The sequence below is a fragment of the Papaver somniferum genome, chromosome 11 (assembly GCF_003573695.1).
Source record: "Papaver somniferum cultivar HN1 chromosome 11, ASM357369v1, whole genome shotgun sequence".
Classification (NCBI taxonomy): Eukaryota; Viridiplantae; Streptophyta; class Magnoliopsida; order Ranunculales; family Papaveraceae; genus Papaver; species Papaver somniferum.
Window position 1 is genome coordinate 47,327,904 of NC_039368.1, and position 17,202 is coordinate 47,345,105.

The 17,202-nt window shown below is 36.2% G+C and overlaps 1 protein-coding gene across 2 annotated transcripts; it reads left to right on the forward strand.

Annotated features, from left to right (window-relative positions):
* The first annotated feature begins 5,621 nt into the window (after positions 1 to 5,621).
* LOC113323069 (clustered mitochondria protein-like) lies at positions 5,622 to 16,149 on the forward strand. Of its 2 annotated transcripts, none has more exons than XM_026571314.1 (29): positions 5,622 to 5,730; positions 6,202 to 6,494; positions 6,905 to 6,966; positions 7,181 to 7,370; positions 7,444 to 7,575; positions 7,724 to 7,886; positions 8,070 to 8,263; positions 8,348 to 8,449; positions 8,698 to 8,833; positions 8,986 to 9,114; positions 9,268 to 9,625; positions 9,903 to 10,007; positions 10,182 to 10,300; positions 10,405 to 10,513; positions 10,598 to 10,726; positions 10,917 to 11,051; positions 11,148 to 11,318; positions 11,530 to 11,616; positions 12,202 to 12,309; positions 12,611 to 12,754; positions 12,834 to 12,902; positions 13,083 to 13,241; positions 13,338 to 13,394; positions 13,485 to 13,525; positions 13,848 to 13,967; positions 14,537 to 14,846; positions 14,932 to 15,039; positions 15,129 to 15,200; positions 15,343 to 16,149. In XM_026571314.1, exons 2-29 carry the CDS (start codon positions 6,215 to 6,217, stop codon positions 15,790 to 15,792), a joined length of 4,239 nt encoding a protein of 1,412 aa, XP_026427099.1. In that variant the 5' UTR covers positions 5,622 to 5,730; positions 6,202 to 6,214; the 3' UTR covers positions 15,793 to 16,149. The 2 variants fall into 2 exon arrangements, with proteins under 2 accessions (XP_026427099.1, XP_026427098.1); XM_026571313.1 differs by having other exon boundaries at positions 6,207 to 6,494; positions 15,343 to 15,792.
* Positions 16,150 to 17,202: the final 1,053 nt, after the last annotated feature.

Here is a 17,202-nt window from a genome sequence, read left to right on the forward strand (position 1 = left end):
GTCCAAAATTTCTTCTTCCAATGTCTTGATTTTATCAAGAGCACCAGCTAGATCAGCCTTAAGATGTTTTTCTCATGAGAGATATACACCTTCTTTCTCTTCAAAATTCTTTGGTTGAGAATCAACCCTTGCTTCAGATTCAACAAGTTTCTTTTTCGATAAAAAGAGATCTCTTCAAAGATTTTCACATTCTAATTTCTTAGAATTTAGCTCGTCTGTACGATATTTAAGAAGAGAATCACTGATTTGGTAACCAATATAATATCCTTGAAAAACCTTCTTCAATTTCTTGTTTTCACAACAAAGAGGAGTCATAAGACCAACGAAATCTGGAGAACTCAGTTTTTTATTTTTTCAAAGGATTTAGTAGTTTAGAGTATTCTGAGATATCCTCTTCTACTTCTCGTTGAAAATATGAGTCATCATCATCGGAATATCCATCCTTTCTTCTAGACAAATTTTCCAGTTGTCATCGGTTTCTACATCATTAACAAGATTAACTTGTCTCGTAGAATCTCTAAAGATGATTTCTTCAGATATTGAATCGTAGATGCCATCATCAAGTGTTTATTCAAAATTATTAATGTCTTGCTTTACGTTAACTGAATCATTCATTAGATTCAATTCTTATAGGTTGGATCACACCAAACACAGATTGTTAGATCTTTTCGTGTTTGCCTGCTCTGATACCAATTGAAAAGAGGAGGGTAACCAAATATACCTCAATCTAAAACTTTTCCACATATAAGTCCTTTCTCCGAAAGTGATTGTATATGGACTAAGTCGAGACAATACAACAAATCGGTTTACACTTCGTGTGATCGTCTATGGATACGAGATCGAGACAATACAACAACAAAGTATGTTTACTTGATAAAAGGTTTGGACTTAACTAAACACAATGAGATTACTTATCAAGTAAATAGGAATTAACGTTTATGTAATTTACTTTAAACTATTGTTATTATAATTACGTAAAATAATAGTAAATGATACATCAAGATTTTGTTAACGACGAAACCGCAAATGCAGAAAAACCCCGGGACCTTGTCCAGAATTGAATACTCTCAGGATTAAGCCGCTATACAAAATCAAACCAACTTCGTATAGTTGAGACCAATAAACTAAACCTATAGTTCACCTAGTTCCGTCTGTATTCTCACGCCTCCGACCTGTAATAAGTCACGTACTTGGAACAATTCCTTTGGTTCCTATTCCAAACAGTAAAGGAACAACAAATCTGTTTGGTATCAACTCATTTCAACCAAGTGATATGATTTCGACAAATGATCTTCCGTTTATCTCAATAAATTCCTTCATCAGGTTCTTATATCTATCTTATTTATCAACTACCGAAGTAATTGTTAAGATTTTGCAATCAATACTTTTAATCACAAAGAATTGTATTGATGCCGATCTACACAACTAATCAATTTAATCTACAACAAGGATAAACCGATTATAGTTGGATCCTCTTTTACCGAAACAAGTATTGTGCACACCAAAGATTATGAACCCAAATCAGAAATCTTCAAAGTCTTCTTTGATCTTCAATAAACACCTGCACACAATCTACTTGAATCTCTTGTGATCAATCACGCACAGAACGGAGTATGTTAATAATGGATTATCACAAGACGTCTTTAGATCTACAAACAGTCTAAAGATCCCCGTCGAAACTTCGATCTAGTTTGAGTGAATCTTATATCAGAAAAGAAGATTCTCAAGCATAAACAAACTAGGCGCAATAAAAGTTCAACCACCGTTAGTCAATCAAATCAATTGAAAACAAAAGATAAACTACAATTATCTAGTTTCCCACCAACGGTACTAATTGAGCTTCTCAATCCCAAAGAAGTCTTTAAACTGAGCGGCCGTAAGAGATTTCACCTAATTAGGTTACTCTCTTCTCCGAATAGGCGGCTTCACCACTAGCAGCACAACTGAGATAGTTCTTGCTGTACGAGGATTAGTTTGCTCAAAATGTAAACTTTGATATTTATAGACCAAGGAAGTTTGGACACCAAGGAATTTCCAAAACCGAAAATATTCTCAAGATATGCAATATATTCCAGATTCGGCTTCCATAACTCATGGAAATGCTTTGTCCAAAATAATGACCGAAAATCTCTTAGAAAATCTCCAACTAGCAATTGCACATTACTAATTTTCCTTTTCCAAAAATAAAATTAAAAACCTTAAATAAAATATTCTCAATTTATTTTATTCGATCCGAGATTTTATTCCTTTAGCTATTAAGGAATAACTTTGAACGATTAAAGATAAGCGTTATTGCACATGTTCAAAGTATGTCGACATCTTTACTTTGTAAGTCCTCTTTCATACTTACAATATTGAAACCTATTTTCCACACATCCAAACAAGTTTATAATTGGTTCATCCGACTTTCAAGAACTACGTGATTGATCAAGAACACTCAATCATAAATCATGGGTTTCACGGTTCTACCAAAACAAGTTTCGGTTCTACCTCCATGTGAGTATTGTGTTCATAGTCACACTAGCTTTCCAAAATTCGGTTAACTAGGTACTAGGATCGGTTTCCCACATAAATATGGTATCTAACTTATACTTGTTGTACATGTCCATGAGATCAGTTCCCCTTTGCCTAAAAACGTGTTGCACATGTCCATAGGATCAGTTCCCCTTTCTGCTAAAAACTTGTTGCACCTCATACAAGGATCGATTCCTCTTTGTGATAGGTTTCACCTCTTACTAGGATTGGTTCCCCTTTACCCAGAGTCGGTCATACCAATAACACAAAATCGATCATACCATCTCAGGTGATTATTTAAGATCGGTTTCATTAATAAAAGTCATACCAATACAAAAGTCAGGCCTTTGTGAATAGTTTTACCAAGAACATAAACAAGTCACGAGCGGTTATATTAATCACACATATTGGTAGTTCAAAAGATATGCAATGAATAATAATACCAATAATGCCTGGCGATTTCTATTTCGATTCACAAAACAAGTTCATGAATTTACTTCCTTAAAACAAATGTAAAACATTGTTTCCTAGGATGAAATCTTCACCTTATACCATACATAATCACAATAGCATTCAAACGATTATGTCGATGTCTTATTTACAAAGTTTAATGGTTAAGCAATAAACCTCGTATTGCATTCTTTAATACTATGTCTAACTAGAGTACAATCATTCATGCTTCGCAGTTTTATTTTCAATATGCACGACTTGAAAGATACGTTAAGGAATGAAACAGTTCAAGTCAAATATCACTAACGTCAAGTAGAAGGATGATGTTGTCGTTGTAGCTCCTTACTTCTTCACTTCTTCAAGTCTTCGCAATACTTGTAATGTCTCATATCCTAATACTTTCAAGCTAACCTATACGAAGTTGACTCTAGTACATAATCAAGCGACTCTTAAATGAGTTTTGGCTCACTAAAATATGACAACCAAACTTGACATACCAACGCTTGGTGGGTTCAACCGAGCTATGCTCTAACAAACACAACTAGGTAGTTTTGCTAGCTCTGAGGATTAGTTTGCTCGAAATGCAAACTTCAATATTTATAGACCAAGGAAGTTTGGACACCAAGGAATTTCCAAAACCGAATATTCTCAAAGATATGCAATAAAGAAAAAAACGGTTTTCATAATTCCTAGAAATGCACTGTCCAAATATTGACCGAAATCTCAGTAGAAAATCTCCAATTAGTAAATGCACATTACTAATTTTTATTTTCTAAAGATATGCATTTTAATTGCTGAAAATTAAAAGCATATAAAACTAAAAACCTTAATTAAAAGATTCTCAATTTATTTCGATTCAGGATTATTTCATTTAGCTATTAAGGAATATCTTTGAACAATAAAAGATAAGTGTTACTGCACATGTTCAAAGTATGTCGACATCTTTATTTTGTAAATCCTTTTTCATATTTACAATCTTGGAATCGATTTCCCACACTTCCAAACGAGTTTAGAATTGGTTCATCTTGAAAAAACGGGGGTACAACAACCACACCCAATATTTCGATTAGCAATCTGTATGGACTAACTCCAATATACTTTCAAGAGAATCAACTAGACTCAATCTTAATAAAGTATATCAAAGAGTTCTAATATCTTTATTTCATAATGTAATCAGCAAATCGAACAGATAGAAATCCGTGAGCCTGGTTATTATGTGAAATAACTTGAACGGTACCAAAGACTAATGTTCGAGTGTCAATCAATGTAAATCAACAACCAAAGGTTGGATATTCTAATTGATTGATCTTAACGCACAACCTGTGATATTTCAATTATATAACAAAATATAATGCGGAAAAGAAATAACACAGACACCGGAATTTTGTTAACGAGGAAACCGCAAATGCAGAAAAACCCCGGGACCTGGTCCAGATTGAACACACACTGTATTAAGCCGCTACAGACACTAGCCTACTACAAACTAACTTCAGTTTGGACTGTAGTTGAACCCCAATCAATCTCACACTGATCCAAGGTACAGTTGCGCTCATTACGTCTCTGATCCTAGCATGATACTACACACTTGATTCCCTTAACTGATTTCACCCACAACTAAGAGTTGCTACGACCCAAAGTCGAAGACTTTAATAAACAAATATGTATCACACAGAAAATTCTACAATAATAGATAAATCTGTGTCCCACATAAATACCTACAAGTTTTGTTCCGTCTTTTGATAAATCAAAGTGAACATGAACCAATTGATAACCCAGACTTATATTCCCGAAGAACAACTTAGTATTATCAATCACCTCATAATATTCTTAATCGACGCGACGAAAGAAGATATTGTGGAATCACAAACGATGAGACGAAGATGTTTGTGACTACTTTTATATCTTGCCTATCGGAATATCAATTATATACTAGAGAAAAACATGAGGATATCACCTTCTCGCTACTTATGAGCCACGTAAAATCCCCTGAAAGTCATTATTTAGAGGGTGTTTGGAATCGTTCGAGAATTAAGTTTTTGACTTAACTAAATCGAAATCCCAAAATTTAGTAGAAGAATTCGATTTCAGATGGCTTTTAAAAGTAAAAAAGTGCTTTCATTTTTATATTTTTTTTGAGTTTTGAATTTTTAAAATACTCCCCATTCGTGTGTAGCCGATATATGGGGCAAGGGGGAAACCAAGAGAAACTTTTAATTCCGTCGCTCTTTCCGCTTCTCCCTTGCCTCCCATTTAGTCAATGCATTTCTGCAAGCCGCTTGCAAGAAGCCATCTTGAGAAATAACCTCTTGGTGTATGTCTTGGGGATCTTAATAGGAGTAATTTTATACAGCCAAATATAACTAACTCGTTTGATACTACCATCATTATTCACGTTTTCCCAATTACTGCATCACCAAAATACCACTTTTAACTACCCTAGGTTAATATTCCAAAGAAAATATCCTTTCTCAGCCTTTGATTCATTAGGTAAAGTCAACAAGATTCAATAGCTCCTGCAACACTGAAATCTAGTGGCTGAAAATGAACTAGATAGATGACCTTTTGGAAAAACTCGGGTTACTGAAACACTGGATAATTTTGACGAGGGTAATACAGTCCAATGAAAATCATTGGATGTCGCAAGAAAATAAGGGACGAAAATTTGGTGAAGAGCTCTCAGAGAAAGGGGGTTTAGAGGTTTTTTCTATATTTCCAGTTTATAGCTTCTTCTCCCTGACGGCCGCCCCTTCCTCAATCTTCTCCGCTGTAAAACCCTCTAACTCTATTTTATGTTTTATGTTCTTTGTTTATGTTTCTATAATCGATTACTGAATGCTCTTTAAATCCGGTGTTTTTGTTGGGTTCTAATAATCTCAATCGTCTTATACTCTTTCAGTGGTTTGGTTCGTAGATTTTCTTATCCCGTTTTTATTTACAGTATATGTTTTGATCTGGATGACTTGTTTCTCTGGAAAACTTAGTATAATACTGTTTAATCTTATGGGTTTTAGTTAAAAAGAGTATTTGTTCGATCCTGTTAATGATTAAGCTCGATTTGAGTAAGTTTTGGTGAAGATACGATGTTCTTTTGATGAGAAGATGTCATTTTGAATAGTAAAATTGAAATGGTTTTACTCTTCTTTTTGTTTGTTTTGTTGAGTGATTTGTAGGTTTTAAATCCAGGGTATTTGGTTATGTTTTATTTATTTATTTGTTTTTTTTTGTTTTTGTTTTTAGATTAGGGTTGAGAATGGCAGGGAAGTCAAACAAATCGAGAAATAAAAAAGCGTCACAGCCACAGGGGTCACAGAATTCTACAAACACTGTAGTAGAGCCCGTTGCATCTACTGATGTTCCCAAGAACGATGTATCTACTGATGATGTTCCCTTGAATGATGATTCAAGTGCTGTGGAGTCTACTAGTGTTGTTGTTAACGGAGTTTCTTCTAATGAAGATTCAAGCAATAGCAATCCCGAGGCAGTGGAGGTTCAATCAGAAAATGCAACAAATCAATCAAAGCAAGCCGAAGGTATTCTAATATTTGTTTCGGATAAAAGCTGTATAAAACATACGATGACAGAAACTATGCATCTTTATGTTTCTACTCTAATGGGATATATTCCAACAGCTTTACATTTAGAGTAGAAATCATAAGTAGAGGAAACCTAAACCTTATACTTCGTTTGTATCCCCTTCTTATATAATGCCAAAGTATTGAAAAGAATAAGGAATTTTGTAAGTGTTCCTTGTATCAAAATTGGGCTTCAGTGGGTCCAGTTAATATTGTTAGGCTTCTTATCAACCATCCAACCCCAGTTTACTTGACTATTTCAGTAGTTGGGTTGGCATCATCCCGTTTCTTCTTCTGACTTAACTAACAATATTATGCAATTTTGTGTTATATGCATCTCTATTGACATTCATTTTTGGATGGTTTAGGTGAGATCCATCTCTATCCCGTCTCTGTCAAAGCTCAGTCAGGGGAGAAGTTGGAGTTACAAGTGAGTCACTTTGTTTTACAAACTGATAACTAAATTATTCCTTTTGGACCATTAGTAGTAAAAAAACCCAAGCAGTAACTTCTTTTTAAATTGATCTTGCATGATTACATCAGAAGCAACTGTTTTATCGAGTTTATCTATCTAAATGTATATCATCTTGTGCCAAATTAAGTTGGAGTATCAGAACTAATGTCTGTTTCCTCTCAATGGCCAGTTAAATCCAGGAGATTCTGTGATGGATCTGAGACAGTTCCTTCTTGATGCTCCTGAGACGTGTTACATTACATGCTATGATTTAGTACTGCACACTAAGGCTGGCTCTGCTCATCATCTAGAGGATTACAATGAAATTTCTGAAGTCGCCGATATCACAACTGGTGGTTGCTCCTTGGAGATGGTTCCTGGTATGCGAAGTCTAATTGTAAGCCTTGTTTATGTTTGATTTATTTGTCTCTAATGGGGATGCCTGTATTGCAGCACTCTATGATGATAGATCCATAAGGGCTCACGTTCATCGTGCTAGAGAATTGCTTTCTCTGTCTATTCATCATGCCTCTTTATCAACTTCACTTGCCCTGCAGCATGAGATGTTGCAAAACAAACCCGCAGGTTGATAATTGAGATCCCACTCTTTCTGTTTTTTGTTTTATTGGTTCTTTCAACTCAGGAAATTAGAGTAATAGTTTTTGTTTTGGAATTTCAGTTTACTTTGTTATATGTATTACTATTTCGGAATTAAATTCTCCTTCTCATGCAGAATCAGAATCAGTAAAAGCTGAAGCCCCGCAGCTTGATGGTTTGGGATTTATGGAGGATGTTACTGGCTCATTAAGTAATTTGGTTTCTTCTTCATCCAAGGAAATCAAATGTGTTGAAAGTGTTGTTTTCTCTTCATTCAATCCTCCTCCAAGTCACAGGAGGTGAATACCTTGTTTGAACCGTGCCTAAATTTATTAATTCTCGAAGTATATGTCACCTTTCATCTTAGCTCAAATTTTCTGACTCTGTTATCTGTTTGTGTTCGACTTGCATAACAGTCTTATGGTAGGAGTTTATACCAGTTCTGATATATATATATATACACATTTGTAACCTCATTCCAGGCTTGTGGGAGATTTGATTTATATCGATGTTGTTACCGTGGAAGGCAATAAATACTGTATTACGGGAACCACAAACTCGTTTTATGTGAACTCAAGCACAGGAAACTCCCTTGATCCAAGGATGTGTAAACCTGCTTCTGAAGCGACAACACTAATTGGTCTCTTACAAAAGATTAGTCCCAAATTTAAGAAAGGTCAGTAATCTTGCCTAGGGAATTACTGCATGGTGAAAACATCAAGTTTGCAATATAATAACCTAAATATGATTTTTTTTGAAGCTTTCCGTGAAATATTGGAGCGGAAGGCCTCTGCACACCCTTTTGAGAACGTGCAGTCCCTGCTAGAACCGAACTCATGGCTTGGCGCATATCCTGTTCCTGGTAACTTACGTTACTCTTAATTTCAAATAGTTTGTTTTTTGAGTTGAAATTAGCCCTATTTTTTTCCTTACTATGCATGGGTTAAGAAAAATGGTTAGAGTGTATAGTTGTTATATATAACTACTGCATCCCAAGAGTGCTAGTGTGGTAGAAACACTGTTTTTCAATCTTGGGATGGCAATTATGTATGCATTGACTTAGGTACGCTTGAATAATTTGGATAAGTCTTTTGTCTGCTATCATTTCAGAGCATAGACGGGATGCAGCTAGAGCGGAGGATGCTTTTACTCTATCGTACGGCAGTGAGCTAGTTGGCATGCTTAGAGACTGGAATGAGGAAGTTCAGTCGTGTCGCGAGTTTCCCCACACTTCACCTCAAGAAAGGTACATTATATAGTTAATCTTTCTGTTCAATTTAGTCGATCAAATTCTTGTTGTTCGCTCATTTACGTCTTTGTTCAATTACTCTTTTGATTGTTATTGAATTGCAGCAGTTGACAGTCTATCTATCACTAACAAGTATAATGATGTTGCAGGATCCTGCGTGATAGGGCTCTCTATAAGGTGACTTCTGATTTCGTCAACGCTGCAATTAGTGGTGCTGTTGGAGTTATCAGCAGATGTATACCTCCCATTAATCCAACTGATCCAGAGTGTTTTCACATGTGAGTGGTGAAACAGAATCACTTACCATGTCTCTTTATATTCATTAGGTTGCCAGGAATTGATAACACTGTTTTGTATACTTTAATAATGGTGTCTCATTAATGAGAATCTTGTGTTTATGGATTAATATATTTCTATAAATTCTCTTTTAGGTACGTTCACAACAACATATTCTTCAGTTTTGCTGTTGATGCTGACCTCGGTCAGCTATCTAAAAGTTCGAGTGTTAAGTTAAAATCAGTGAACATGTGCTCTTTGTCTGATTCATCCGAGAAGGCTTGTTGCAATCATGGAGGCTGCAGTGATTCACATGTAGAGAAAACTAACGGCTCCAATTTGGAGGAAGATGGGTGCACTGACTCACAGTTGGCTGACAGTGAACAGGCCACTTATGCTTCTGCCAACAATGACCTAAAGGGTACTAAAGGATATCAGGAAGCTGATGTTCCCGGACTTTATAATCTTGCCATGGCCATAATTGATTACAGGGGTCACAGAGTAGTGGCACAGGTGCTAATTTTCTTGCTTTGCTTTATTTTTTATATTTTTTTTTTGTGACTTGCCTCTTCTGATTTTTTATTTTATTTTATGTACCTCTTCCTATGAGAATTTGGACATTAATCCTCAATAGGTTTTTGAGTTTGCTATCATATCATTTTACTATTCTTTATTCGCTTTTTCCTCCATTCATGTTTTCATTTCTCCAAAGAGCTCTCAATAGTTTCCATATTGTTTGATCTTCTCGGAGATGGAATTTCTGATAATGTCATATCTATTATGTCTTCAGAGTATTATTCCTGGCATCCTTCAAGGAGACAAATCAGACTCACTTTTGTATGGTTCAGTTGACAATGGCAAGAAAATCTGTTGGAATGAAACATTTCACTCCAAGGTGAGGGTTTCTTGAGCTAAATCTGAGTTTTAGACTGATATTCTCATTGATCCCATTTTATTTTGTTATATTTTTTTTCTTCTGTTTCTTCCGTTCTTTCTTTCTTTTTAAGTAACCGTGCTTAGTTTCTTAGTATGAAGTTTCTCAGTGAATTAAAATTTAATCATATACTAGGTGCTAGAAGCTGCAAAGCGTCTTCATTTGAAGGAACATACTGTTCTTGACGCATCTGGTAATGCTGTCAAACTTGCTGCACCTGTGGAGTGCAAGGGTATTGTCGGTTCTGATGACAGGTGAGACTACAGCTTGATAAATTTTACTTTGTTTTTATTTTTATCTTTCTGTGCTGCACCTGTTATGTCTTCTCTTTTCTGATACCATGAGATGTTATTTTCAGACATTATCTTCTGGACTTGATGAGAGTTACTCCTCGAGATTCGAATTATACAGGACCGGGGACTAGATTTTGTGTTTTGAGGCCTGAACTTGTTGCTGCCTTTTGTCAGGTGACCTCATGCGTTATGTGTATGTGTACATACTTTCTCAGTGACTTATCTTTCTTGCTAATTTTAGTGTGGTTCCTATGACAGGCTGAAGCTGCAGAGAGGTCACAAGTTAGTTCCGTACCTGATGGAGAGGTACCTGTCACTGATGCTGTCAGTCGAATTAATGATTCCAAAGAGGGTGTTGAGGCAGTTGACACACATTCCAATAGTGAGGTATTGTTGGTGACAGTGTTAAATTATAATAATGGTTTCTGCCCGTCTGGTAGGCTATTTATTTTTTACTTCAGCATTAGAGTGCACAGAAGCTTTAGTTGTGATAGCATAGTCGGTTTCTTGGACTCGTTGCCATTGTTACACTTTCTTCAAGAAACTTAATTTGCTATCTTGTTATGTTTTACCACAGGTTAAAACCGAGGAGGCCGAGGACAAAGCTGCACAAGAAATTAAGATAGAAAAAGCTGAAAATGGTGTCATTTCTGAGGAGATACTGTTGAACCCCAATGTCCTTACAGAATTTAAATTGGCAGGGAGTGAAGAAGTAGGTCAAGATAACTAAATGACATTCCAGTAGATTTATCATTTTTCTGCTCTATGTTTTTCCTCCCTCTTAACATCATCATCTTTGTACTATCAGGAGTTGGCTGCAGATGAGGAAAATGTGAGAAAAGCTGGCTCATATCTTAAAGATGTTGTTCTCCCCAAGTTTGTGCAAGATCTTTGCACGCTTGAAGTTTCTCCTATGGATGGCCAGACTCTAACTGAAGCACTCCATGCTCATGGAATCAACGTTCGTTATATTGGAAAAGTAAGCATTATCTCAACCACACGCCTCCAATTTTTTTGTTTTGTTTTGGTTTGCTTTTACGTTCAAATCCTGCGCTATATGCTCGATGTTTAATTCTGACCTAAGTGTTTGGTCTTTGATTGGTTCTTAATATTTTTATTTTTTTTCTATTCTATATCTTATATCTTTTGTTTGGTTGTTGGCGTGACAACTCTAAATTGCTATTACACAGGTAGCTAATATGACAAAGCATTTACCTCATATATGGGATCTCTGTGCTATTGAGATTGTTGTTAGATCTGCCAAACACGTTCTCAAGGTACGTACCAACTTTTAGATAATAATCCTCTTGCACATTTTCTTTGTTGGGGGGTTTTCTACTTATAGTTGTGCTCTATGTATATTTTTTTTATAGCTATTTAAATTTATACCCTGTAGGCGAATAGAATCAGAATATTGTCCCTGATCCTTTATGGTCTTTATGCATTGGGATCTCTGGATAAATCTGCATGTAACTATGAACTAAGGAAGGACTGGAGTTGGATGGTTAGGTGTTTCAAGATGGATTATTATATGATTTTAGTAAAAGAGAAAAGAGTTTATAACATAATTATGTAGGTCAAAGCTTTGGTTAGTATCCCTTTTTCAATGTATGATTGGCCAGTCATCCGAACATGTTGCATACCGTATCCTTTGTTGATATTTCTTTTGAGAGAAGCGTTAGCTGAAACAGTAAATGTCAAATTTAGAATATCTAAATCTTTTCCAAATTCTCATCAGTACATGCTCAAACACATGATTTTTGGCACTTCCTTGCCACCTTGCCAGCGTATCAGACAATAGTTTTAACTTGTAAGCAGTGAATAGAACAATGAGAACTTACAGTTCCATTTCGGTATTACAGGATCTTTTGAGAGACTCACAGGACCATGACATAGGGCCAGCAGTTTCTCATTTCTTCAACTGTTTCTTTGGAAATGGTCATCCCGAGGGCTCGAAATCCCAAAAGAAGGTAGAGAAGCTAAACTTATTTGTCTTTTTGTTTATCAAGTATTTTTGTGCAGCTAATTTTATAATTTTGAGTTTTCCCCTTTAATTTTTTCGCTGTTTGAGCTGTAGCAAACAATCATTAACATTACATGGTTTTGGTTATAAAAAACTGGAGAAGTAGCAAAGGACAAATTTCATCGGAAGTAAACTTATTCAGTAAAAGTTGGAGAAAATATATCTAGAAACGTCTTTTGTCGGGACCAGCGCAGTTCCTTTCTTTTGACCATGGATCAATCTAGTATAACATCAGTGTTATTCTGCAGGATCAAGCTTCTGGTAAGTCTTCCAAAGGCCAAACAAAGTTGAAAGCTGGAGCTTCTGAAAAAAAGAATCAGTCTTCATATGCACACATAACTCATGAAGCCTTATGGTCTGATATTTGCGAATTCGCAAAGTTCAAATATCAGGTATTCTATTTAGGCTTGAACTGCATTGTAACATCTATGGCTTATTTCTGGGTATTTGATTTAACTTCCTGTCATGCAGTTTGAATTGCCCGAGGACGCAAGACAACGGGTGAAAAAAGTCTCAGCTATTCGTAATCTGTGCCAAAAGGTACTGATAAGTATACATCATGGCGTCATTCTAATGAACTCTGTTTTCATCTTGCAGTTCAAAATAATAATTAAGTTGGTTTTTACTAGCCGTATCAACATTCTTCATTTCATTTCTTTGATCATTTAATATCTTTATTATATTTCTTTTAAAAGTTAATCTTGTTTTATAATTTTCCAGGTTGGCATAACAATTGCCACACGCAAGTATGATCTTGAAGCTTCAGCACCCTTTCAAACGTCGGATATCTTGAATCTCCAACCTGTAATTAAGCATTCAATTCCGATATGCTCAGAAGCTAGGGATCTTGTGGAAACAGGCAAGGTCCGATTGGCTGAGGTATACTTTCTTCATTACTACAGTTTTTGTTTGTTAACTGACTTATTTATGGGTTTTCAATCGCTGTCAGTTGACTAATTTCCTGACTTATTTTAGGGAATGCTTAATGAAGCCTACACGTTGTTTTCTGAAGCGTTTTCTATTCTACAGCAAGTATGTTCTTCCAACTTATTTATTATTAGTATTCATTTTCAAGTTTTCCAATTTAACTCGTAGTAATCTTCTCAAATTTTCTTATTCCAGGTTACTGGTCCCATGCATCGTGAGGTTGCCAATTGCTGCAGGTATTAACCATTCCCATGCTTTTTAGTTCCCCACAATGTCTTAAGATGCCAAACATTTGAAGTTGGAAAATAGGGTCAAGTCTTATATGCAGGTCAATCACTTGCATATTTGCATGTTCGTAACTTTTTCACTTCAACCTTTTGTGCCGTGCTTGGTCTTTTTAAGGCAGTAAAAAATGAACTTGACAGGTCAAGATAATTAGAGTAATGTGGACAAGGGAATTTCATTGTAAAGTGGGTCTTGAAATGACTTGAAAGAAGATACGACTGGCGTGTTCAACTTATACACTTCCTAAGCAACTGTATGCTTTGCAATTCTCAGGTACCTGGCGATGGTTTTATATCATGCTGGAGACATGGCAGGAGCTATTTCTCAGCAGCACAAAGAGCTGATCATAAATGAGCGTTGCCTCGGTTTGGACCACCCTGATACTGCTCACAGGTTAGCCAAGTTATCAATTATCAACTCAGTTGTTCCGTCTACTCCCTCCGTCCCTAATTAGATGAGCTATTTGTAGTTTGCACAAATTTTAAGGCAAGGAGGAAAGTGGAGTATATTTAAGTATTTTTTACAATTATACCCTTATGGGCAATAATTAGTAAAATTTAGAAACGATTTATCTCTTAAAACTATACCACGGTTTTTTATAAACTTTATACCGTTGGAAAGCATTTTAAAACACCTACGCAACGAATATAAACATGACTATCAAATCATACATATCATATAGTAACAATAATCAATTAAAAGGATAGTTTTAGAAATACCCCCTTGATAAGTGAAATAGCTCATCTATTGTTGGACAAAACTAAAAACCATATAGCTCATCTAATTAGGGACGGAGGGAGTATTATTAATGAATAAAATTTTCATGCGGGTCATTGTTCGATGTGGGCATGTAGGTCCAATACAAGCACCTTGTGAAGAGTTTGGCACTGAATATAGCTCATAAATTATTGATTACCTTATTTTGTTGGCGACTCATGTTATCTACTATTCTGTTAATGCAGCTATGGAAATATGGCTCTTTTTTACCATGGACTTAATCAAACAGAGCTCGCTTTGCGACACATGTCTCGAACATTGCTCTTGCTGAGTTTGTCGTGTGGGCCAGATCATCCTGACGTGGCTGCAACATACATAAACGTTGCAATGATGTACCAGGATATAGGCAACATGAATACAGCTCTTCGCTATTTGCAGGAAGCCCTTAAAAAGAACGAGCGACTTCTTGGCGAGGAGCATATTCAGACTGCTGTATGTTATCATGCTTTAGCTATTGCATTCAACTGTATGGGTGCATTCAAACTCTCTCTCCAGGTAAAACACTAGGAGCAAAAATGCGAAATTTTATGCTTGCAATATCGTGCTTGTTTCTATTTAATAAGAGAGCCTGGGTTTGCAGCATGAAACAAAAACTTACGACATACTTGTCAAGCAACTTGGGGAAGAAGATTCTAGGACGCGTGATTCTCGGAACTGGATAGAGACATTTAGAATGCGTGAGCTTCAGGTAAATGAGCGACTTATATCTGTTAGGTGGCTGGAGAACAACCTCCTTTGTTAGTTTTTTCATGACACAAGCTCATCTTTATTTTGCAGCTGAATGCACAAAAGCAAAAGGGACAAGCAGTAAATGCTACTTCCGCTCAGAAGGCCATTGATATCTTAAAGGTACTCTTGAAACAAAACAACCTATACTGGTATATCTCGTTACGCCGATGCCATTGGATCTCTGCTTAGATTTTGCATTTCATATTTGTCTCAACTATGATAAGAAAATTTTGAAATTCTGTATCCTACCGTTTTGTGGCAGGCTCATCCTGACTTGATACAAGCTTTCCAAGCTGCCACAGCAGGAGGTTCGGGGAATCTGAATGCATCCAACAATAAATCCCTTAATGCAGTGATAATGGGAGAAACAGTTCCTCGGGGTAGGGGTGGCGATGAACGTGCTGCTCGTGCAGCGGCAGAGGCTAGGAAAAAAGCAGCCGCAAGAGGCCTACTTGTACGTCCACATGGTGTTCCAGTCCAAGCTTTACCCCCGCTCACACAACTACTTAATATCATCAACTCTGGAATGACTCCAGAAGGTGAAGCAGAAGAATCCAAGAAAGAGCCTACTAATGGAGACGCTACTACAAATGGTCGTGAAGTCAAAGAGAACGGATCTTCATTGGTCCAAGAACCTCAGGCCCCTGTTGGATTGTCTGGATCTACAGTGGATCCGAAGAAGCAAAAAGTGAAAACAAAAGCGGTATCCTAAATTTTGTTGAGAGAAAAAAGAGAATGGTTGTTAACCAAGAAACCTGACCTTAGTTTTGGTACCTTGAGGTGAGTTTTAGAGACTTATTTCGTAATTCTTTTGTATTCATGAGAGTCCATTGGTACTTATCTCTTCTTCATTAGAGATGTGAAGCTTTTCCACACTTCCAATGGTTGCATTAGTTTAGTGTGCACGTGCTCATGACAGAATCCTGTTTTGTCATTCATATTCTTCATTAGTATTTAGGCTTAGTATAAAATGCTTTGGATCTCAAGGAGAGGTGATCCAAATCCGTTAATGTTACACTTAATTGCTAATAATATCATCAATTCAGCCAGTGTCGTATATTTCGTGTAATAGTTGTGTAGGAGTAAACAGAAATAAACCACTCTACAAATTAATATTCATAATTGGCCAAATTTATTACAATTCGTTGTGCATCATGACTATTTCGTGTCCTGGGTGGTGGACATTTGTACTTCTGAATTAATTGATTGACACCCTGCTGCTAGGATGTGTGGTAAATTGATGCATAACTCGGCCGAGTGAGCACCAAGAGATTAGCTTTTCTTTATACGCTTATCATGCCAAAATGATGGCAAAGATTAGCTTTTCTTTAGCTTTTCTTTGTACGGCATAAGCTTAATGAATCCTGAGAGTAACAAAAGTTAAAGTTCGAGTAACTTATCAGAAAGAGTACCTTGAGAACCTGGGTAGCTCGGTAAAACTTTGAGACAGAAGTCTGAGCGTGGTTGTGCCCAACAAAGATAACTGAAATTCATTAGATCACTAAATTTCACAAGGCCAACAATCAATACAAAAAAAGTAAAAAAGTAGCAATTAGTTCTGCACAATGCCCTGCAAAACCCTAGGTTCAATAGCTTGTCCTTGTCACAAAGAGTACCTTACAGCCTTGAAAATACACTATGAAAACACTATACTAAAGTAATGAAATAGAAAGTAAACCGAACAACAGTAAACACTACATAAACTTCACACATATATGTCAAGGTTCAAAGAGATTTGAGTCATTACCCATTATCAAGCAAGGTCATAGAGATTTGGTCTGAGTACTATGGCCTGCCTATGGTTTCAGAGGTAGAGAGAATAAATAAGGTGATAGTTTTTCTATTTGTTTTCCCTGAGCTCCTTTCTCTCTGTAGGATGATGGACTATGGATTGTCTTACTGTATGCTTTGGTTTTAAATTTATAATCTCTTTGCTATGCAAAGATAAATTAAATGCAAAGAGACATCCTTGAATTGACAACATGTTGAAACATCTCAATAGCATTACCAGACCTTCCGATAACACGGAAATATCTGTCAACAAACTAAAGAAAATATAGCAGCAAAGAAGTTTTATAGTATTGATTACTTAGTACTGGTAACTGCTCTCTCTCTCACTCAC